The sequence below is a fragment of the Cryptomeria japonica genome, chromosome 10 (assembly GCF_030272615.1).
Source record: "Cryptomeria japonica chromosome 10, Sugi_1.0, whole genome shotgun sequence".
Lineage (NCBI taxonomy): Eukaryota > Viridiplantae > Streptophyta > Pinopsida > Cupressales > Cupressaceae > Cryptomeria > Cryptomeria japonica.
In genome coordinates, this window is record NC_081414.1 from 232663427 (window position 1) to 232688153 (window position 24727).

General features: G+C 33.5%; 1 protein-coding gene across 2 annotated transcripts in view; it reads right to left on the bottom strand.

Annotated features, from left to right (window-relative positions):
• Positions 1-5808, bottom strand: part of LOC131859400 (AT-hook motif nuclear-localized protein 14-like) — a 76113-nt gene extending 70305 nt beyond the window's left edge. Inside the window, exons 1-2 of one of the 2 annotated variants that reach the window (XM_059213095.1) lie at positions 4790-5808; positions 1478-1527 (exon numbers count right to left, since the gene is read on the bottom strand). In XM_059213095.1, the coding sequence (XP_059069078.1) occupies positions 1478-1527; positions 4790-5528 (789 nt within the window). In that variant the 5' untranslated portion in view covers positions 5529-5808. The remainder of the gene's footprint in view (positions 1-1477; positions 1528-4789) is intronic. The other variant, XM_059213094.1, reaches the window with a different exon arrangement.
• Positions 5809-24727: the final 18919 nt, after the last annotated feature.

Here is a 24727-nt window from a genome sequence, read left to right on the forward strand (position 1 = left end):
AAAAGTGAGGAACGAACATCCTAGAGGTTGAACAATCTTACATCATCTAAGCGAAATTCTGTCATTATATTTCAGTTTGGAACTGTTTCGTGTTTTTGTCTATAATTTTGTTTCCGGAGGTTTGGAGTTCTAATTAATTTACTCTAAAGTTCATTGGTTCTGATATCGGTGCCAAATGAGGCACGCGCCCTAAAGCAGGTTCTTGCCTTTGTTAAGACAGCAAAATTCCTCAGAAAACTGCATGAAGCAGAGCATGTCACCAATGTGTTGTATGCCGCCACAGCGCACACAAGCTTAAGAAAGCCACATAAGATCGGGTCCCCATATCAGAGACTAGATAAGTTAAGGATCCGTTCTCTGGGCAACAGGTGGAAAACAACACTCTTTTGTTAGTTATGTCAAACTATTATGAACAATCCAAAGTGTTTAAGTGGGATTCAGAAGCGTATACGAGTAGCAGAGAATCTAAAAAATTGTTGGGTGGAAGCTGAAGCATCAGGTTTCTTTATGCATAGGAGGCAGACGTCTGGTGCAACAAGGACCTTTCAAATCCCACATCAGTGGGAAGGCCAATGAGGAAGGCCAATGATCAGCACACCAACATAAAAACGATTTCTGTCCTTTTTAGAAGTAGATGGAATCAGAAATGAACTGGAATTTAAGTCAGTAAAGGGATTAAATCAACTTGTAAGGGAGTTAGATCGTAATGAAGGGTCTTTGCAAGTTTGCTGACTATTTACTCTCTGTCTATATAGCTATCAGATTGAAAGTTTAATCGGAGTTATTAATTAATTGAAGATAAAAAAGCTGTTGTTTTTTAATTAAGTAATATGGTCAAATATACAGTCTGATGGCTGCATAGTCGTTGCCGAAAAATTTACTGAGTTGGATAATATATGCTATTTGAGTTTCATATAATTTTTGAAGTGGTTTATAAGATGTACAATTATAATTCTTGTACAAATATTAAAGAATATGAATTTTTCAAATCTTTTGATATTATTCACTATTCAGTGTTCTTATCATATGCTTTCATTGTGTAAATCAACTGCTAGCTGATTGTTCAACTAACCCACTTTACCATTTACATAAAAAATATATATTATTTCTTCAAAAACTTGTGATTTGAAGAATTCATTTCCCAGTAAAAATTATATGTTCTACTGAAGCATAAAAAAGTTTCTAAAAGACAAAACTATTTAAAGAAAAATGAGTTCAGTCTACCATTAGATCACAATGAATAAAACCACCAAGAAGTGGAGAGTTTTCCATTGAAAACATTGCCTTCTTAAAAGTTTTTATATAGAAGACTTTTATTAGAAACACAAACAATCTAATCTCCTAGTATCAACACCCTGATCATAAATAGATACTATTCTCGAAATGAAAGCAGGACATCAAAATGATCACCAATATATCATTTTGAGACAGAAGAGACCAACAAAAAAATAATTGGGAACAAGCCAGAGTTCTTTACCTCCCCAGGTGCAATGACAATGACTCGAAAAAGTGCTGGTTCCCCATACTCTGTGACAACATTATATGCACATCATTGTAATTATGTACAGCGGCACCGCACTTATATGGACAACATTACAAATTTAATGAAACCAACCATGCATCACCATATACATTGAGCAATAGAATAAGTGTCTATTGTACATTACTGTTAATGATAAAATGCATTCAAATTGTAAATTTTCTCAAACAGTAATACAAGCTCCTGCTTTTATGGGCAGGGGCATAAATAATTTTCTTGACAATTAGTTTTATCTGTGTTAAGGAGAATTAATTGAGGCAAAAATAGGTTAGTCCCATAATAACAATATGCCTATCGAGCCATAAATTATTACTATGTACTAACAATCACAAAAGCCAAATGGCTATTATTTATTGTGGAGCTAATTTGAAAACTGAAAAACTATGCATTCTATTTGGAAAATGAAAAATAGGTTAGCCCCACAATAACAATATGCCTATCGAGCCATAAATGATTACTATGCATTCCGATTCGGAAACTTAACATCTATGTTCTTGTGAACTTTTTGAGTGCAAGTAAAAGGATAAAATCTTGTTTCTTCTAATTGACGAGAATCTTACCTAGCAATACAACATACCTAAAGTTTCACATGATTGAGCTGGAAATGATTATTAACAATCTGGAAGCCAAAAACGATAAAGATTGGCTATTGAGATGCGATTTCTAACAATCTCTGAAGCCAAATGTCTACTAATCATTTCCTTCAACGTTCTAAATTGTAAACATTACGTTCTTGTTAACTTGAACTTGCATTAAGGTTAGGGGCACACTGTCTAACAAACAGATTGCGATTACAAGCCACGCTGCAACATGCATAGACTCGCCATAATCATTTGCCCTTATTCCTCTACCTAATAGCAGACACTAGATCTTTAAGTTACAAATTTGTCATCAAAATAAGTTCTTGTAGAAGCATATACTGTAATTAAAAAGTCAGTTGAGAAGTGAAGTATGCACACACAAATGCCTTACTTTCCATGCGATCTTCATATTGCAAGAGGGAACGCCCATAGATTTGTAGATAAAACACATAACCTAATTTTAATATGTGGACAGGCCACATTCGTAAAAATACAATCTAGATTCAAATATTTCTCAAGTATTGATGTTAAATTGAAGTAAACCATTCTACAAATTGAAGGTAACTAAATAGTCAATAGTAGTTACTAATGGTTTCAACAGGAGACTGGTGGTTGCAATGAATGCAGCGTTTATTTCCAACTATCAATAACAGCTATATCCTAAATGTTCAAATTCTTAATGGTGATTATAATCCACAGCATTTCCATACTAGAGGAAGATTCTTTTATTTGTAGTTTGTTATAGATGGCTTTTATGCCAAGGACGGGATTGTGGGAGTTTGTGGATTATTATTATTTTTCTATTGTTAATCATTTACAAATACTCTGTTCATACAAGTATTAATATGAAATTAACACAAGATCTTGCGAGTACAATCATGAAACTAATATCAGTTCTTTTCAAGCAACCATGATAGAAACCACCTATGGAAGAGGAAGAATCACAACTTAGAAATTTACTTATTTAGAAACCAGTCAATTGTGCAAGACCAAGAGTCCCAACTTAGAATTTCACATTAGATGTCCCTTTGGGATATGAACTTGGGTTGCCACAATGAGAATTCTATGCTTTAACCAATTAAATTCAACCCTTTAGAACATTTGTCAACTAATTGTTTCAATTATAAAACCTTTTGCTACTTGGTGATAGTCCCCACACCACTTAGGCCAGTGTCCTATGGAGGGGGCTTTCTAAAAAATAGAGTTAGAACTGCTGAAATTTTTTAGAAATATATTAAAGGTTGGGTCCCATTAATTTTGTACTATGGTTCAAAAACCCCTAAATTTAAGCAAATAAGTGATAAATAAATTTATTGAGAGTTGTATATTATTTCTGCCTCTTTCTGGCTTTTGTTTTTTATTTGAATTGGTTTAGCAAGTTGTAGAGAGGGAGAAGCGTCTACATCAATTTGACATTAAAGCAATAAGAAAATGAAAATCCATGAGAGGTTGAAGAAATATGTGATATATTCCATTAGTGCTAGAAAACAAGACTTGTAACTTGAAAGGGAAAAGGCCAGTCGTCCTGTGGATTGACATTGCAGATTTCGACGGAAGATTTTGGAGCTACTCATCTCTCCTATGATGCACCTGAGATTCTCATAGACCACCCAACATCCTCTTTGCTGACTATGTCCATTATTGGTCTTTCACATGGACCTTGTTGAATGGTTGTGGATCATATTAATCTTTGATTTGAATATTGTTTTAACGTGGAAAGAAGTTTTGCCATCCCAACCACTTGCTGTCTTTTGTTTTATTTTGCCATCAAAGTGGATCAATCGGTTGTTGACCTCCTATCTTAATTTAAGTTTTCAGAAAGAATGAAAAGGAAAGGAAGGAATATTTGGATTTCCGTTGTAGGTTGTTTATAATATAAAATTATAATCATTTTGGAAAGCATTTCTATTTGTAAAATCTATAATTCTAATGGACACCTACCATGTTAAGTTCAAAGACTGTCAATAAAAATAACTCTAAATGAACATGTGGCTTGATGAGGCAAGAAAGGAATACCTAGGTTTTAATTACAGGTTGTTTATAATATAAATTCATAATCTCTCTAAAAAATACCTGTCTTAAAACCTATAGCTCTAATAGACACCTAAGATGTTAAGTTCAAATCTCTTCAAAGACTGTCAATAAAAATAACTTTAAATGAATATGTGACTTGAAAAGGGAAGGAAGGAATACCTAGGTTTAAATTTATAATCTCTCTGGAAAGAACCTGTCTGCAAAACCTATAACTCTAATGGACACATTAGATGTTAAGTTCAAATCTCTTCAAAAATCATCAATAAAAATAATTCTAAGTGAACACGTGACTTGAAAAGAAAAGGAAGGATTACCTAAGTTTCAATTACAGGTTGTTTATAAAATAATAGACACCTAAGATATAAAGTTCAAATCTCTCAGAGAAAAGAAAAAAGAAGAAGAAGTAAAAAAAAGAAGTCAATAAAAATAACCCTAAGTGAACATCTAGCTTGATTTTCTTGGTTAGAAAGGGGCTTTAAGAAAATATGTAAAGCAACTGTTAAAATATGCATAAATACTCAAAAAAGAAATTAGAAACAGAACAGGGCACAATCTCAAAACAAATGATGCAGCAACAGCAGAGAGTCTTTCAGGACACGAAAAGATTGAGATTAATTTAAAGCAGAGAATGTACCAAATTGAAGGCCCTGAGGCGTCTTGGTAGAACCCAAAGGCGGTCTGGAAGCTCGATTGTCTACGTGGTTGCACAATTTTCTTGGTCTTCCACGCTTTCTTTTCTCTCCATTTCGTAGAGTTATTGGTAGAGAATCCGTGACAGTCTCTGTTGGCTGTGAAATCACATTCATATTCACATTCTTGCTCTGTTCCATATCATGCTGCTGTAGCAGCTGAATTTGCTGAATGTCCATTTCCATATTCTGCCGCTGCTGAAATTGCATTTCCACATCATGCTGCTGATGCGGATGCACATTAACATTATGGTTCTGCTGCGACTGAAGGTTAACATTCTGGTTCTGCTGCAGGGTAACATTGAAAGGCCCATTCTGATTGTCCGCATGGTTATACAATTGCCCTGATCTTCCAGTGTACTGTAGCAGCAGAGCTTGCTGAGTTTCCATTTCCAGAAGCTGTCGCTGCTGCTGAATATTTCTTTGAAGTTGAGTTTGCCGCACCATTTGAAATTGTTCCTGCTGCAGAGTTCGTCTTTGTGCTTGTTCTTGAAGATGGTGGCTATTATTATTATGGCTTTCACCATTAAAATGCGCAGTCCCATTATAATTGCTTGCACCATTGAAAGGCGCAATCTCATGCTGCTGCTGTAGGTTAAAATTATGGTTCAGAAGCTGCTGAGAATTATCATAGAACTCAGAATACAGAGGAGCCTGGTCGCCTCCTGTGCCTTGTTCTTCCATGTTGTGGCTCGTTCAGTATTCTGAAAATTCTAGCTTACTTTTGAGCCTCAGTAATTTATTTACAGGGTTTTATTTATTTCTTGAATCTTCTGCTGGGGACAAAATTGAGGGTCGAAACGGTGCAGTTGGTTGTAGATAGGTAACTAGATGCAAAGGGAAAATGCCAGATATTTTTAGACCGAGAGCCACCATGATCCTTCACTTCTTTACTTCGGTTCCTGACATTTCTCTTAATTTTAGCCCATCTCACTGAAAAAACCTTCTATGACTTATTTTAAGTATTCGTTCGAATTGCTTTATTTTTAGTATTTATATATCACAGCTAAACGTATACTTATATTTAAAAAATATACGTAAAATAGAGATATCTTATAACAGAAAAAAATCATCGGCCTAAATACTAAATACTAAATTATTACGATAGTATGATATTGTAATTAATATTGAATTATCATTAAGATAGTGATTATATTATTATATTTTAATTATATTATTATTTTTTATATTTTAAAATTACTATTATTATATTTCATTTTATATGGTTTTTTATTCTTGAAAAAAAAGTAGATTTTAAATGCAACTTAAATGTGTATAGTTATTGTTTTGGCTTATAGGTAGTAATGATGCACACTGCGAGATAAAGTACACTTTTCAAAGTCACTTGATATTTGCTTAAAGATGTCCTAATAATCGTGCACTTAAAATCACCTATACTTATGCACAAATGCCATGTGGTTATGTGTTAAGGTACCAATAAAGGTGCACAAATGGGTAAATTATTGGTACATGTGTAATTTATTAATAAGTTTTTAGTTATTTGTTTTTTGGTTTTTTTTAAGTTAGTAATTGGGGAGTTGTGTGTGCTAGCAATGAACAATTATTGAAACATGAACAGTAATTGATACTCTTCCCCTATGTAGGAACACTTTCAATCCCCATAATTAATATTAGATTGAAATAATTACGAAGTTAATAGTCCAAGGGGTTGAGCTTAACTGGTTAAAACACTGGATTCTCACTGTGGAGACCCAAGTTCAATTCCCAATAGGGACATCTGCAGTGGAATTCTAACTTGTGACTCTTGGCCTTCCATAGGATGGGGAAGGTCTTGGGGTCAATCTAATCAAACATAATAATATTAATAATAATAATTCAAAGATATGTAATGGGGATGGGGCCCCCTACTGTGCCCCCACTGGTTCATAGCTCTAGTCAAAAGCTATTCAGGCTTCGACCAATTACTGATCAAAATAAATAAATAAATAAAAATTACGAAGTTAATAATTATATGATGGAGACAGACAAATTGATTATTAGCATTAAATAATAAAAAAATTAGTTAATTGAGTGCGGGATAATAAAGTATACTTCTTCTTCTAATTAAGAGTATTATAAATAAGGAAAACTTGTGAATTATGCAATGCATATTTTCATAAGTATAAGTTGATTGCACCATCCACTACCTATTGGATCCATATTCAAATAAAATTAAAAATTAAACTGAAAGAAGCTAAAGAAAAAACAATCATTATGAGATGAATGTAAATGCATGTCTTCAAATATTTTAGTTATTTTAATTTAATTTTTTAATTCTTAAACAATTCTTAAATTTTAATTAGCTTATTTTCTCTCTTAATTCTATATTAAAAATAAAATTATGGTATTCCTTTTAATGTATTTGTTATATGCTTGAAACATCATCGTTAATCAGAAATTAATATAGGTAACCACCAAACCTATCTAATTAACAGATTTTGAATACAAACAATAATAAAGAATGTTGAGATCAACAATGAAGAATAAATTAATCAAATCAAACACAATCCATCATTGATAGCATGCAAACTCCTATTTGTCTTCTCCTCCTTGTGGATTGTTGGCTTTCAGAGTTGCACTTGAAAACCTACAAAATGATAGCACAAGAATTTGAAGATAGTGGTTTTTGAAAAAGAGAGATTGATGCTCAATTTATAAAATTTGGAATGAAATTTGAATGGTTGGGATTGATATGCAAACGAATTTGATCAACGATTGAGATTAATTGAGACAAAATTGATTGGAGAAGATTACGATGAGAACTAGTTACATGATTGAACTGATTGATAGATGACTGAGTTGATTGATTAGTGAACTAAACAGATTGATTTATTCAAAAAATTTGATTGATAGTTAGAAAAGGTGATTGGGAAGAGTAACTAAGTTAAGTGATTAGATTAGAGAGATGACTGAATTGATTATGTGAGAGTTTGCCAAGATCTAGAGGCAATGGAAAGCACAAATAAGAGAGAACAAAATAGATGATAGGAATAAATTGTATTCTATATCATCAATCGTTACATACAATGAATATGAACTTGCTTATATAGGCAAGGCTATATGGATATGTGAGCACACAAACATGACATGTGGCTCAATAAGAAACAAGGGTAGGTAGGAAATAGGTGTGGGTAGGTAGGAGAAACAATATAATATTCCACATGAGATGGAATGTAACAAGAAGATAAGATCAACACCATAAAAGGTGGAAATTCTCCTATACACATTATCCCAATGTGGCACAAACACCCAAGTATCTCATACCCAAACTACTATTAAATGCATGTACCTAAATAAACTTAAGTAAAGTGTAATAATATCCAAGATGAATAATTATTTACACCAACACCCCCCCTTAAGTGCAACTTAGGGGAATGCACTAAAGTCTACAATGCAACTTAAGCAATGCAAGATGGGTCCTGGCTACGAGGCCATGTTAGGTACCCATGAACAAATGCAAATGCAATCTCCCATAAAGTGGGGAAAGAGAGAAAAACACAATGGGAAAAAACCCTCCCCCAAAAGAGAGATGATGAAAGCACACAATGCTCTCAATGATGAATGAGAAAAACAAAAAATATTTCCCCCCCATAAGAGAGAAGAGAAAACCATAAATCCCCTCCTCAATGTCGAATCTCCTGCAAAGATGGTCCAATGATGATGACCAAAATACCTCCCCATAAGGAAGAAAGAGAGCCAATGTTGCACCAATAATGTCAAATTGTGACAAAACCAAGTACCAAGTCGATGACGATGAATCACTTGCTGCAACAAAAAGAAGATCAGGCATGGAGACAACCTGCTTAGAGCATCATTTGGATACTCGTAAATAGCAGAAATACTGGTACAATCCAAGTCTCACGGGAGACATGCACAAATGTGTACAATCTAAGTCTCAACTAGAGCCATGTACCAAGTCTCACAAGATATTCCTAATCTACGTGTATAAGAGGATTACATCAAATAGTCAACAATGACAAGATACAAAGAGGTGTGGCACTTTATGATAGTGCGAGTACAACATTGTTCAAGCAATAGTATACATCATGATAAAATATTCAAATGTGGAAACATGAAAATGATGCCACCAACAAAGAAGCCTTGTAGAATACTGCAAATGAAGATGCCTCTGAATGGAATTTCACCAAGAGATATAAATGAACAACTGACCCCCCATAAAAAGATCATATTGGCACTTTCAAATAATGACAAAGTGGACTTCTAATTTCAATGATTACAACTTCTCAAAATGAGATATAAGAGACTTCAACAAATACTGCTAGTGATCTAAAATGAGATCCAAACAAAATACAAGTACCAAATAGGCCAAAAATGACCAAATATTGAAATTACAATATCCACTCAAAATCACTGCAAACTAATGGCTGATTATGAAAGTAGATGAAAAATTATGCACTTTCAAAAAAACGGCACCTGAAAAGGAGTCCATATGAGCCCAAACGAAGCCTCCAAAGTTGTAAAAATTGGAATTTCATGATTTCCGAAAAACTTGTATCCGAAAAACATAAAACTCCTGCACCACTGTACAGATAATGAAATTCTACCCCCCCAAAAAAAAATTGCTCAAAAAAAGGAGTCCAGATGAGTGAGATGTCACTATTTGAAAATTGCCTGCAAAATTATAATTTCTGGAAAATTTCCGTCGTAGCTTCAAACTTCAAATGCCTCTAGATTTGTTCTCCAAAGTCCGATTTGGATGAAACAAAAGGCAAAAATGACTTTCTTGGATCTCCTCAATCTAATGGTTACCTCATATTTGACCCATAAAGCTTCAATAATAACCTGCAATAGAAAGCTCCAAAATACATAACCCTAAATAACATCAAATTTCTTTCAATTAGCAAACCATTGACACTCTAATGGCTCTGATACCATGTGAGATATGGACCAGCTCTAATACCATGTGAGAATTTGCCAAAATCTAGAGGCAATGGAAAACACAAATAAGAGAGAACAAAATAGATGATAGGAATAAACTGTATTCTATCAAAAAATACTGATCAACTGGATCATCAATCGTTACATACAATAAATATGCATTGCTTATATAGGCAAGGCTATATGGACATGTGAGCACACAAACATGACATGTGGCTCAATAAGAAACAAGGGTAGGTAGGAAATAGGTGTGGGTAAGTAGGAGAAACAATATAATATTCCACATGAGGTGGAATGTAACAACAAGATAAGATCAACACCATAAAAGGTGGAAATTCTCCTATACACACTATCCCAATGTGGCACAACACCCGAGTGTCTCATACCCAAACTATTATTAAATGCATGTACCTAAGTAAACTTAAGTAAAGTGTAATAATATCCAAGATGAATAATTATTTACATCAACAAATTAATTAGCCAAAAAAATTGATTAATAGTTGAAATCAGAGTGAGTGGTAGTTAGAATTTTAACACGTGATGCAAGAAATTTGTCATGAATTTGTATTTAAATTTGCATTTGATTTAAATTTTGATTTTTGAAAATATCAAATGACATGCACATGAATGAAATTAGTTGGAAATTAGAGTTTGGGAATTTTGAATTTCGAACTAAGAAAAAAATTAAATTAAATAAATTTGAGAAATTTATTTAATTTGAAAGACATAGTTAGCTAATTAAATAATTTAAAGAAATTATTTAATTAGGGGAAAATAGAATTAAATGATAAAGACTATTTAACTAAAGTAAAATTTAGACACATAAAAATTTCCATTAAAATGTCCTCTTAGTTAATTAAAATTTTTCCAACATCATCAAGTGGATCCATTAATTAATATTCATTTATCATTATTCGATTATTCTCCATTATACTATTCATTATATTAATACTCATGTCCATATCATTATTCCATTAAATCAATAATATATTCATTATTTCATTTAATTATATAATCCATTAATAACATTATTCTTTATTAAATCCATTTTTTTAAATCAATTTCCTAAATATCTCTCATACCAACTTCATCTCCTATTTATCATTCCCACTCTATCTATTTCTCTCATCTAATGCATGTGGGATAAACATTCTTCATTTTTACATCAATCCTTTATCCCACATTCGCCCTAAAACCTGGATTCACCCGGAGAATTCCTATAAAAGAAGAGCCCCTCTCCCATTTTGTGATCCACAACTTTTGCATTCAAAATGTGTTGCTTGCATCCATAATCTTGACATCTTGAGCACATATCCACTATCTTTACATTTCAAGCATTGATTATCTCTTGCATCTCTTGTTTTCTCGTATCCACTTTCAAACTGCATTCTCAAATCTCCATTTCCTCATAGCCTTTTGCATAAGTGCTTCTGAGAGCAATAATGTTAAATGCAAAATCTTGAGGAATAGAAGTGCAATGGAGTTTAGCTTGGTTTGCATGCATGTGTATGAGCTTCATTTAGATTAGTTGTTTGAATGTGTGTGTTTTACAGGAAACTTCATTGTTGGATGTTGGAAGATTGAATCTTGTATTCAATCCATTTCCTCCATCTACACAAATAAATCATAAAAATTAAATAATAAATTATTTTATTAAATTTAAGGGAGAATAGTCAATTAATTAAATGATTAAGATAGAAACTAAATAATTAGTCGGTGTTGAGAATGAAGATTAGTAATTTAGAAGAATAAATTTAGATTAATTAAATAATTAAAGATTATTTAATTAACTATCATACCTATATTTTAAAAATCTAAGTAAAATAGGTCAAGAGATCAAGTTTGAAATTATATAATATTTATAAATAAATTTGAAGTGAACAATGTAATGTGCAACATCGATGCATGGAATCCATAAATCAGTTGTTCCACATTTGAATAATTTTAATAAATTATATAAATTTAGTTATAAAGTAGTTCAAAGTTCAAAAAATTTAACCATCCATAGATAAAGTATGAGGTGCAAATAAAGTCAATGATAGATGATGTTTTTAATTGAATTTGGTTTGTTTATTTTTGTTTAATGATTGTAAGAATGATACACAATGCATAAAAGAGTGCAGTTAATTATATTTGAATTATTAATAATCAAAATGAGACAAAGACAATATCATAAACTTTAGAACTATGACAATAACATTTGTAATAAATTATGCAAATTAAAAATTTCAAATCATTTATCAAATGGTATTTCAGAAAAAAAATAAAAATCACTTAGTTAATTGTTCATGCAGTAGTAATAACTCTGAAACAACATCTATAATATAATATCAAAATTGAATTTAGTCAAAGATACAATGTGTAAATAGTTTTCAACAATTTGTCAAATAAAATTTGAAGAATATTTTCATTTAGTTAACCATTTATATACTGTAGTGTCCCTCCTGGACTTGCATTTTGATTTATGCATTGATAGACATATATAGATTCTTATGTGATGTTTTGACTCATGGTTATGACCCTATTTCTATCTCAGATGATATTGATGATGCTAGATACTTTATATAAACATATGTTATTTGATGATTTATGAGGATGATTGTTACATCTTAGACTATATTGATGATGGACCTATATTTGATGGTTTATAGGTGCTCATTATTCATTATGGATCATATTTCTTATGCTAAACCTAGTCATGATCATATGGGTCGAGTTGATGCTTTGATGATTGTGATTGTCTTCTAGTGTCTTCGTGATTAGAGATGATGTCATACCACTCATTGCAAGCATGATATGACATCGTGATTCTCTATCACTTGCCTGATCATTTATGATGTATATCTGTTGTATATATCTTGTGTTGTGTTTAGTGGTGGATGTAGGTTTGCAAGTACCAAACATCGACTCCACTTGGTCTCACAGGTTTGAGCGTATATTTATCCCAATGGAAAGTTGTTGGAGATGGCATACGTTTCCCTCTTACACTCTAGGCTTAAGTTGTCTACCTTGTCAGTTTTGTGTAGTGGCGCAAGTCGGTGGTTAGAGTCTTGTGTTGTTGTTCAACCCTATGTCGAGTTGCTTGAGTTGTTGTGAGGATGTGGTTATTATTTAATTATGATTGGATCAATATAATTTATTAATGCTTAAATTAATTTATTATATAGTATGGTTACTTAATTATTTGGATAATTTTTTATTGAGATTTTATATTTATTTTATTGGCTTGATTAATGTTTATTGAACTTGATTTATTAAATTATTGTTTAATTTGATTATTTTTTAATTATTTATTGTTTAATATTATTTTTCCTATGAGGGTTTGACTTTATATTTAATTGGATTTCATTTGTGTTGGTTTGCATTTATTTATTTATTGGGTTGAATTATTATTTGTTTGATAATGTTTATATTATTATTATCTTGTTACTTGGTAAACCAGATATATTATATAGTTTACCTGCCCTTCATTTCTATTGGTTGATTTTGTGAGAGGCAAGTTAATAATATTATTTATATTATTTACCTCGAAACTATGCAAGGTAGGTAAATAATATAGTTTTATGGAATTTTCTGATTGGCCGGTGGATTTCTATAGTTTGAAGTTGATTTTTATTTATTTGAGTCTTCTGCCATGTTGTCGAGTTACCATCCGGAAGAATTTTGGATTTGCATTTTGGAGTTTGAATTGGATTGAAGATTGATCTTTGAATATTTGTGATTGGATTGAAGATTGTTGATAGGAGTTGTTGGATTTTGATTGCTCTTCGTCGGTTTGATCCTTACCTTGGCTGTGATTTTTAGGTTGGAGCTTCGTCTTCTTTCTGCAATTCAATTTGGAAAGATCATTTGCATTGTGATTGTTGCAAAATTGTTGGTGGGATGGATTTTGATGTTTATAGATTTCATTTTTCATTTTGGGGAAGAATTTATGAGTATTTGATAATGTATAAGAATATGGTAAATAGCTGGAAATGGTGTGTGTTGTCGAGAATATCTTTTCTGCATTTTTCCTTAATGGTCTGCGTGTCCTCTTTCCTGTGATCTTGACTGAGTTTTTTAATAAGCTTATGGATTGCTATTTGAATTCCCTTAAGTGTTTTTAGTATCTCCTTAAGTTTTCTGTATGCATTTGCAAGAATGTAGTCTATGGCTTTGTCGAGAGTTGCTTTTAGAAAGACTTGTGGAGTTATATTCTGTTGTAGCCTATCTTGTAGACATCTTGAGCCTTGTTTGTTCATTTGAGTGCCTCTGAAGTGTTGTTTTGTACCTCACTTTATCTTATTTCATCTGCCTAAGTTGTTGTGCAAGTTTGATGAAGTTTTGTGCACTTTTGAGTCTAGTTGATTCAGGAGATTGATGATGAATCCTCTTGGTATGATCTTAATTTTTCAGTAAGTGTTTTCCTTATGTTATTTCATCCTTGTGCACCTTCTGGGAGTGTTTTTGAGTCAACCTATAAGCCTGTGTTCAATTCTGGGTGCATTCATCACCTATCGACTTCATTTCCTTTCAGTTTTGTTTTCTAGACCTTATGCGCTAATGTTTGAGCTCTATGCACTAGAGTATGGTGTATATGCACCATTTTGCACCCCCTATGTGCCATTCTACTTGGGCTATGTGATAAACTGCTTTTAGTTGTAGGATTTGGCATTTTCAGTCACTGTGATTGATTTGTTTGATTTTGGGCATTTACCAGAGGCATTTTGTGATTGCATTGAATTCCTTAGAGGTGTTTATGATGTCATCTTGATCTTTACATGTTGGTTTTGTGCTCCAGTAAGAGGAATTGTGCCTTATCGTTGAGAATATTGTTCTTATGTTGATTTGCTCCAACAAGAGGATGAATGCCTCATTGTTGAGGAATGATTATGAGAGCTCTAGTGGGATGTTATTTCCTCATTGTTGAGAATTAGAATTTATCTTGGATTAGCCTTTGAACACATGTTTATGCTTCATTCGTTGTTATGTTGTTTTGGTGAAGGCTCTTGCTTGCATTTGGACGTATGATTCATATTATGTTTCTGATTGTGTCGATGATGTTGTGATTGTAAATATGACTCTTGAGAACCTTCAAGTTGTTGTTGTGATGTTATTTTGGTTTATGTTTCACCCTAAGGTATTGGTCCATGACAGGGGGGAGTGGGCTCTTGCATGTGTAGGACCACGATCATGAGCACTAGACCTCTAGGAAGGGGTCTAGACTGATTGGAAGCACATGAAATTTTTTTCTTGTAATTGTAAGTGATGGCCTTAATAAATTAATTAGTGGGTTGGGTAATTAGGAATTCACTTAATCAAGATAATGAATTTGAATTTGTATTCCCCAATGGAAAGTCCCAGAGAGGTGGTTTTGGGATCTAAGATTGGGAAGACCGTTGGAGCGGTAAACCGATCTCCCTTGCTTGGCTCCAAGGTTGAGGCAGATTCCACATGAGGCTAGCATGTGATGACACTCTTCCCTACATGTGTCCATTATTCTTATGCCTTGGTTGTGGATTATGCCTCTCAGAATTTATTGATTTATTATCAACCTTGTGATGTGATTTGGTTATTGTTCTTGGTTGTTATCTTTGTGGATGTCATGTTGAGTCCCTTGGTTGTTAGGTGTCAGCCTAGGTCTTGAGTGTAAGTTGGAACCCCATGTCATCTCCTAGCATGGGTGGTGGTTCCTAATTGGTTCCCATGGTGGGGTGGTTTTATGTCTTCTTCCATTGGGTTGTTCTTCTTTGGGTGGCAACGTGCGTGGATATGGATTCTATGATTCTTCATTATGCAGATAGTTATGGAGCTGATTTCTATGCATTGAGATAGTTATTTTATCATGCAGATATTGCAAATATAAAAGAGACTTTGTACATGTACCATGTATTCTTGTGTAATAGGACATGATGATATAGCGACTAAGATCTTGTAATGAAATGAGATGTTGTGCCCATTTTATGGTTCATGTTGTAAGAATGTTCATTATGTCAGATTGAGTTCCTAATTGAAAGGTAGATTAGTACTTGTTATAATCTTGCACATGTATGTCAAAAGTAATCTTGATTAAATGTGTATGGGAATTCTTAAGGAAATAATCTATCTATAGGAGAATAATATATATAGATTCATGATGAGATAGACGAATAATGAAAAGATATGGGAAATAGGAACATTTGATTTGGTGCTTTAAAATGTACTTAGATAGTTAATGAGGGTATGCGGATATGCAAAGATAGTTCATAATTTCATGATAGGAAAAATTATTGAGTAGATCTTAAATAAAATGAATGCTAATGATTTATGTTATGGATATGTTATTATGATGTTCCTAGTAGTGGTGACCTTAAGATACCTTAGGGAGAAAGAGAATGGATGAATGAAAGATTAGATGTAAGCATTGAGATGATAATTGTTATGATGTTATTTTTTCTTGCGTTATATGTTGTTATGATTATGTATATGTTTAGATGCCTATGCATTCATGATACATTATAGTTATTACATATGAGTAATGATAGTGTATTATGTTGCATTAGTAGATGTTCTAAAAAAGATTATCTCCATTTATTAGTTAGTTTAGTTATTTTCTTTGGGGTATTTTGGCAGGCATTACATACACTGGTAATAACTCCCTTTTTCCTATCATCAAGAAGAGCTCAAATTTTGATCGTCACATTGGACTTCGTGACATATAATGTAGGTATCCCATAGTGTGTATGTAACAATCTGAATGATGGAATGACCTAATGCACTATGAATTTGATTAAATAATTAAACTTAAAAGTAGCAAGCAACCATTTTTCAAGTGGCCTTGTATCATAACTGATTTTTGATTGTCCCTTAAGGAATCTCATGAACTTCATATCAAGTTGATGTTGAACTTCAAAGAATTTTTTGAATATTCTCCCTTGAAAGAAATAAGCATAAACAACAATATGACATTAACAATTTGGTTGGTCATGATGTTGAAACTCAAGGCGTATAAATTTGAATAATATGTACAAGGGTAATTTGAAAAAAGCTCCTTATGTCAACATGGAAAATCTCTTATGTCTAGTAGGCATGCTAGCTAGACTATGATCTAAAAATTAACCTTATCTTGTACCTTCCTATTGTGAGTAATATACAATATTTTTAAATCAAAATCAACTCAAAAATATTAAAAGCATCATAATGGGGCAAAAATGCATTAAGATTCTTGCCCTTTTTTGGTGGCTAAGAGCATTGATGTAGGAATTGTGAAAAAAATGTGATTAATCATTGAAATTGTGAATTCTAGGGTTTAGTGAAATCCCCCTCCAATATTGCAATCAATGTTCTTTTACCATTTTTTTCATGTAATTTTGGGTTCTAATGTTATAAAATTTCCTTTTGATTTTGACTTTGAGTTTTGATTTTTTAATCCAGCTATGGGTTTACATGATGTTAAGAGCATTCACAGTTGTGAGGGATGTATTTACAATCATCTTGTTTTTTAAAACTCTTTTACATTGGTGGTTAGAAGGATGTTGATTTCATTTCTCAATAGATATGGCCAAAATCCAATGGTAAATGCAGTTATGGCTAGATTTTTGTAAAGGTTGCATTTTAAAATATTCATTTACATAGCCCTGTGTGGTGTGTTTTCTCACCCAAAGCTTGGATAGTAAAACCCTCTTTCAGAATAATAGTTTATGGGAGAGGTGTTTTTAATTGGGGAGAAGCAAAACAAGTTTTATTAGTCAAATAATTACATGATAAACTTCTAAAAAATTGAGTTCAAGAGATTGTCATAGCAAGGAAGCAAAGAAGGTCAATTTTAGTTTGGTCAAGGTGCCTAAAACTAATGAAAGAAAAAGCTAGAGAAGTCTAGAAAAGCAAGCTGACAACTAAAAATGTATTATTATCATATATGAAGAAATAAAATTCAAGCTCTTGATGAGCTAATAGAGAGTAAAACAATCATCACTTTTGTGTAAATGAGAAACTATCACAACAAGGGAGAGGAGATTGTCAAATGAAATTTGGTCAGAAGGCCTAGACCCAAAGATGTACAAATTTGAGTAGTAAAGGGTAAATAGAAAAAGAACCCTCTTATGGATCTCTACAGGGGTAGGTCTCACGCACCAAATTGTTCTCTTGTTTGGTAGTGAACTACAAGGACAACCTTTGCTTACGAATTCACCAAATTGTTATCTTGTTTGGTAGTGAACTACAAGGACAACCTTTGCTTAGGAATTCAAACCTAGTGGCCTAAAAATACTACCTTTAACTTTATTTAGGAATTCAACCCCTAATTGAAGAAGTAAATAGATTAAAAAAAAAAGAGTAAAGACTGAAAAATGGGAGTGAACTGTGACATTGGATCAAGAAAAGTGAGATAAAGGTTTATGGTTTTTGTTTCTAAGTGAAGATGAATCATTCCTATAAGTTCTTCAATGCTTTTTTGTTTCTAAGTGAAGATGAATCATTCCTATAAGTTCTTCAGTGGATTTTTGTTTCTAAGTGAAGATGAATCATTCCTATAAGTTCTTCATTGGATTCAAAATAAAGAGATTATCACCATAAAACCTTAATGGTTGTTAAAACCTTCATCTTCATTGATTTGACTCAACAATTGCATGCACAAAAAATAGAATGACAAAGAGACACAAGTATATGGAAAATGCTTCCAAGTTTTGAAGAATTGAAACTTATTGTGGATGGATATTATTTGCATTCAAATTTCTATGATATGGTCATGTATCACTTAGAATCTTTAGATATTATTCTTGAATAACCTTAATTAAAGAATTTGCAACTACTAATCTAAGAACATTATCATACAAAAAAAATTCACAAGACATGATGTAGATAAAAGGGTGGAAATTGTATGGTATTTCACAAATTATTAGGTAAGAGGATGAAAAAAAAGAGCATGAGGAGAAGCATGATAAATATTGCGAGGCAAAGCCTAGACAAGAGGACAATGAAGAATGTATCCAAGATAATAAGTGAGGAAAGAGGGATTCTAAGAACATAAAGAAGGATTTGATGAAGAGAATAATGAATTGTGAAAGAAATTGACACCCTTCACCTACTCAAGAGCTAAAGGAGTAAGTAGGAGATATGCTAAAATGTCATCCAAAGAAAAAGAGGCTAAGTGTAGAAAGGTTTTAGTACATTGACATTATTTCACCTAGACACAACATAATATAAATGAAGTAATTTCTAAGAGTACGTAATGGATTTATTGAAAAAGAGTTATAAACTTTCAAGAAAATGAACTTGGCAAGTGTCAAGCCAAATTTCACAACCTTTGATAGAATCCTACTTTCCTCTTTCAAATTTGGAGTTTTGGAACTGGGAATGGAAAACATAATGTAAAGGGGGTTCTTTTAGAAAAATTTGAAAATGCATAAGGTGAAGAAGGTAGATCATTAGATCTGAAGAAAGGAAATTCAACTTTTAAAAAAGTCCTTACAATGTCTATGGTCGATAGATGCATGAAGAAGCCAATGAGACATGGGGGCTAGAGTTATCTGCTCATGTGAAGGCAACTGCAAAACCATTCATAAATGTTTTATATGATCAAGAACCACTCAACCAACTTGTTTGGAATCATACGGTTCTTGTGGGTGATGTTGCACATCCAACTTCCCCCCATGCAAAAAACAAAACAAAACATGCCAATCATTAATGCAAGTGTTTTGGGTCAATCAATTGCAAAGTAGAGCTTTGACAAGATTTCTGTAACATTAGTTGTATGTGAATCTATTTGGCTCCCTATGACATCACATCAAGTATTGTACTCTCAACATTTAGGTCTCTTGAAATAAGGTTTTTTGTTTGATCCTCCACATAGTTTTCCTTGGTTCAAGGTAGATGCAAACTTATGTAACCAAATGCTTCAATGGAATATGCCTTTCTTCAAACCAAATAGTTTGGTATAAGAGATATTAAATGAGGTTTTGTATTCAATATTTGAAAAAAAAATAAAAATGATGGGCATATATATGTGTGCAATTAGGAATTATTATTTGTATCTTCCTTACAATATCATATCTAAGGTCCATGTTGATAATACTAATCATCTACTAGAGGGAGAATTTCTTTTGAGATATTAATGGATCACTCACAAAATAAATATTTATGCTATAAGGGATGAAATTTGTGGTTTGTTTTAAAAAATTTTATAACATATACTTCAAATCTATATATTTATCTAGAGAGTATATCACAAATTCATTTGTTGATTGGATATTGTTTTAGTTTAAAATATTACCTATTATTGTGAATGTATAAACCTAAGTACAAAGGAAAATCTCACGTTGTATCATCATTATTCTTAACAAACCTGCTATAAAACTAAAAATTGTTCTTATATTATATGACTTTTGTTAAATAATTACAAGATATTATTCTTAAATTAAAGAAAATCTCTAGAATATAACAGGGAAAAATAATGTTTGAAAGCTTGTAAACTTTTTGAAATTTTCTAATTGCCATTTCTGTACATATTGTTTAAACTATAAAATTTCATTGTGCAAGTTTATATTCAATCCATTGAATAATCAATTTTAAGACAAACCAATATATGAATAAAAATATGACTTCAAAAAATGTCGTGGCATTTGTAAAACCCAAAATCTAAAACTTGAACTATAATTCAAGTGAGAACATTGAAGGTGAAAGTTGACATTGGAAATACATTCTTAAATTCTGTACATCTAAGATGAAAATTCTGTTAATAAAAAAAATTGAAAAACTTAATATTCTTTGTTGAAGTAGGCTATTCCATGTAAAATTTGAAAGTGGTATCCATCCAAAATAGTCACAAAATGAAATTGGAAAAACACTACGATTATTATGTGTACATGGATGACTATTGCGTTGGAAACTCAAAAGGTTAAGTGCTATTATTAATGTTTGTGTAGATGTTTTCTCTCTTTAAACTACACACTAAAATCTACGACAATTAGAAAATGTATATCACAAATTGAGATACAAATCACTGGTTAAATTTTGAGAACTGTAAAGAAAATGCAACAAAAATAAAAGTATAGTTTTTATCTACCTTTGCATTCACCAAAATTTTAAGACACCTATAAATACACATTACAACCATGTTTAAATAGAGGATTGTTATTAACATTGTCTTAGATAGGATTTTTGTTTTCAAAACAAAAAAATTTGCATTTAAAATTTTCAAAATTTAATAATAATAAAGAAAATTAAATACATTTTTTTAATGCTTTGAAATAAAAAAAACTTTGCATTTAAAAGTTATAAAATTTGATAATAATAATAACGAAAATGCATTTTTTCCTTTGAAAACAAAAACTTTGCATTTAAAAATTATACAATCTAATAATTTTTTTTGAATAAAGAGGTAAAAACTTTATGAATAATAAAAAACCAGCATTACACAAGAAAGCCAGAGCCACAAGGCTCTAGAAGAGAACAACAAACCTGACCAGAAATCATCCAACTTCATAACTATCCATATCCTCAGTAAAGATCTTATGCAAGTTCGGATAGTAATCAGGGGAAAGATGCTCCCAACCCTCAACTTTCCAAACATCACCATGTTCTGAAGCCCACTTAGCCAAACAATCCGCAGCTCTATTCCATTCACGAGAAATGTGGATGAAAGACACCCTCTCCATCATAGCACTAATTTGCAAAATATGGTGCACAATCCCTGTCAGCTGCCAATTAATCCCACTCACCTTCTTCTCAATCAATAGATTAACAATAATCTACGAATCCGATTCACAGATAACCTTACGCCACCCCAACTCATATGCACGCTCTAGGGCATAGAAAATTGCTAGTCCCTCCATAAAATTATTAGACTGCTGCCCTTTATGAACTGTAAAGAAGAAAACCACATCCCCCATACAATCCCTACCAACACCCCCAATCCCAGTAGGACCCGGATTACCCCGAGAGGAGCCATCGGTGTTAATCTTAATGGAATCATCTTGAGGGGGCAACTGTCTTCCCACCCTTTTAACCTCTTCTTATCACGTCTACCTCTCCTACAAACCCAACCTACTCACAATATCAGCCTCTCCTCTATCCAGAGGAAAATTCAACTCACATTTATCTTCCACCGTCTCTTGGATCATGCCAATGATTCTATTCCACCCTTGTTGAACTAACAGTTTAACTTCCCTAAAGATCCTCCTATTCCTCTCTAGCCATATCTGCCAAAGTATGAAAATGGGCCCAATGTGCCAGGTAGTCTGGAGAAAAGAGGACAAATAGGAGGCCTGCCCAAACTGCTCCAAAACTCCACCAAAGAATCTGCATGAACACAAGGGTGCTTCCACACCCCCCACCAGTAATGCCAAATCAACAACGAGAAAGGGCATCTGAAGAACAGGTGAGAGGAATCCTCCTCTCCATTACCACACAAAACACAGATGGAAGGCTCATGGAACCCACGCTTGCGAATATTGTCCCAAGTTAGACATCTATTCAAAGCCAAAGTCCAAGCAAAACAGTTACACTTCGGCCAAGAGACATTGTTCAAAACATATTTCCACCAGTGCACCTCCTCCCCTCCAAGCGACGGAACAACAACTCCTGGTACCCACTGGCAACAATAAAAACACCCTTAGAATTCAAGGACCAAGCAAGTCTATCCCTATCCTTAAGGGAACTACAATGTCTACTAGGCAAAATACCATGAAGCTCAGCGCAGTCTTCCTTCATATCAACAACCGACCATTCATTAGGAACCTTCCACCACACTATCTCTAGTTGCCCACACCTATAAATAGACTTAAAGTCGCTCACTCTAGACCACCCTGCCTTCGAGAACCTCTGGAAAAGATTCACTAAATTAGGAAACTGATCAATAATGGGGGGATAACCATCCCAAGAATTGAACCAAAAAAGCACCTCTTCCCCCCTCTTACAGATCCAAAAAAAACCTTTTATCAGTGTAGCCCCTTTCTTGAGAGTACTCCAAATCGTAGAGCCTTTTCCTGCAAGTGGATATCTTGGGATTTCCTCCTTCAGGATCCTCTGCATATACTTGAAAGACAAAATCCTATCCCAACCTCGATCATGTTCAACACACCACCTCCAGTACAATTTAGCCACCAAAGCCTCCCCAAATAAAGAAGATTTCCTTAAGCCAAGCCCACCCAACTACTTCGAGCTGCACACCAAGTCTCATTTCACAAGACTCCATTTATAGGAGGACATGTTGCATGCCCATAATAATTACCTTGCCAAAGAATCCAATTCCTTCACAAACCACTTTGGGGCCACTTGGAGCATACACCTATAAATCAAAAGAGCATGGACCACCGATTGGATCAGCTGAACCCACCCAACAAAGGATAACCATCTATGAGTCCAATGTTCAACCTTCATGCGAAACTTGTCTAGAATACCCTGCCAAGAGTCCCTGGGAGGATTACCAGTAGAGATAGGAATACCCAGGTAAGTTAAGGGAAGAGAACCGACTTGGAATCTCAAGATATGAGCAATCCTCAACTGAATAGTTCTAGGTGTGTTGAAGAAGATAATGGAAGATTTATCCTCATTGATCAACTGGCCAAAAGTAACAAGATAGACATCCAAGATTTTATGCACATTTATAGCTTCTTTGATCCTAGCCAGGCCCATCAGAGTCGTATCATCCACAAACTGTAAATGGGACTGAGGAGGTATGTTATTACCCCAACTCCATCCATGAATAATACCTAGTCCCACATTATACTTAATCAATCTCCCCAAACCCTTTGCTAGAAGAATGAATAAGTATAGGGAAAGAGGGTCCCTTGGACGTACCAAACAACTCAGTATGATCTCCATTAATTAGCACAGAGAATGAGGTAGACGAAAAAAAACTCACAACCCATTGGATCCATTCATCAGCAAAATGAAAGGCCCTAAGAATTTGCTAGAGAAAGGACCATCGAACTCTATCATAAGCCTTTGCCATGTCTAGTTTGATAAACATAGCTTTTTTTTTGGAAGCTGTCATAGAATGAATGTTCTTAGTAGCGATGACCACTCCATCCAAGATTTGACAACCCTCCACAAACCCACTCTACTCTTAAGAAATGACCCCCCCAAGTCAATTCGTCAACCTTTCTGCTATCTGCTTAGAAATAATCTTATAAATCACATTACAAAGAGAAATAGGATGGAACTGGCCTAATCGATCAGCCCCATCACACTTGGGGATAAGCTTATAAATCACATTACAAAGAGAAATAGGATGGAACTAGCCTAACCGATCAGCCCCATCACTCCTCTGGGACTCTTGGACCACCTCCAATAAGTCCAATTTGATAATATCCCATAAATCTTGATAGAACTCAATCAGAAACCCATCTGGTCCAGGAGCCTTCCCCTTCTTCATGAGAAAAACAATCCTCTCAAGTTCGTCCAACAAAATAGGTCCCATAAGCTGCTCATTCATCTCCCTAGTAACTAGAGAAGGAATACAAGCACGAACCTGATTTTCCTCTTCCGATTCCCCCCAAGAATCCTCACTAAAAAGGGATTGGAAATACTACATAGACTCCCTAGAAATCTCCTGCAAGGATAAATACTGCTCACCTCTATCATTAACCAGAACATGGATGGAATTGCCATGTCTTCTTGCTTTCACTGAATTGAAAAAGAACACAGTATTCTTATCTCCCCCTTTGAGCCAATCAATACGAGCTCTCTGTTTCCAGTAGATTTCCTCCCTAAGTTCCCACTCCTCTAAATTCTTCACTGCCCTAACTTCCTCCCGAAGCAAGGCTTTTGACAATCCATTCTCTCTTATTTCTCTAGTAATGTCATTCAACTCTAATTGAGCAGTTGTCTTAGTATGAAAAATATTACCAAAACACTGACGATTTCATCATTTAAGTTGAAACTTAACAAATTGCAGTTGCTTGGCAAAAGTGTACATGGCAGTGCCAAAGGTTGGCCTCCCTTTCTTCCACCACTCTGCAACATGAATCTGCAAAGAAGAATCTCGCAACCACATAAGCTGGAATTTGAATGAAGGACTGTGAGCG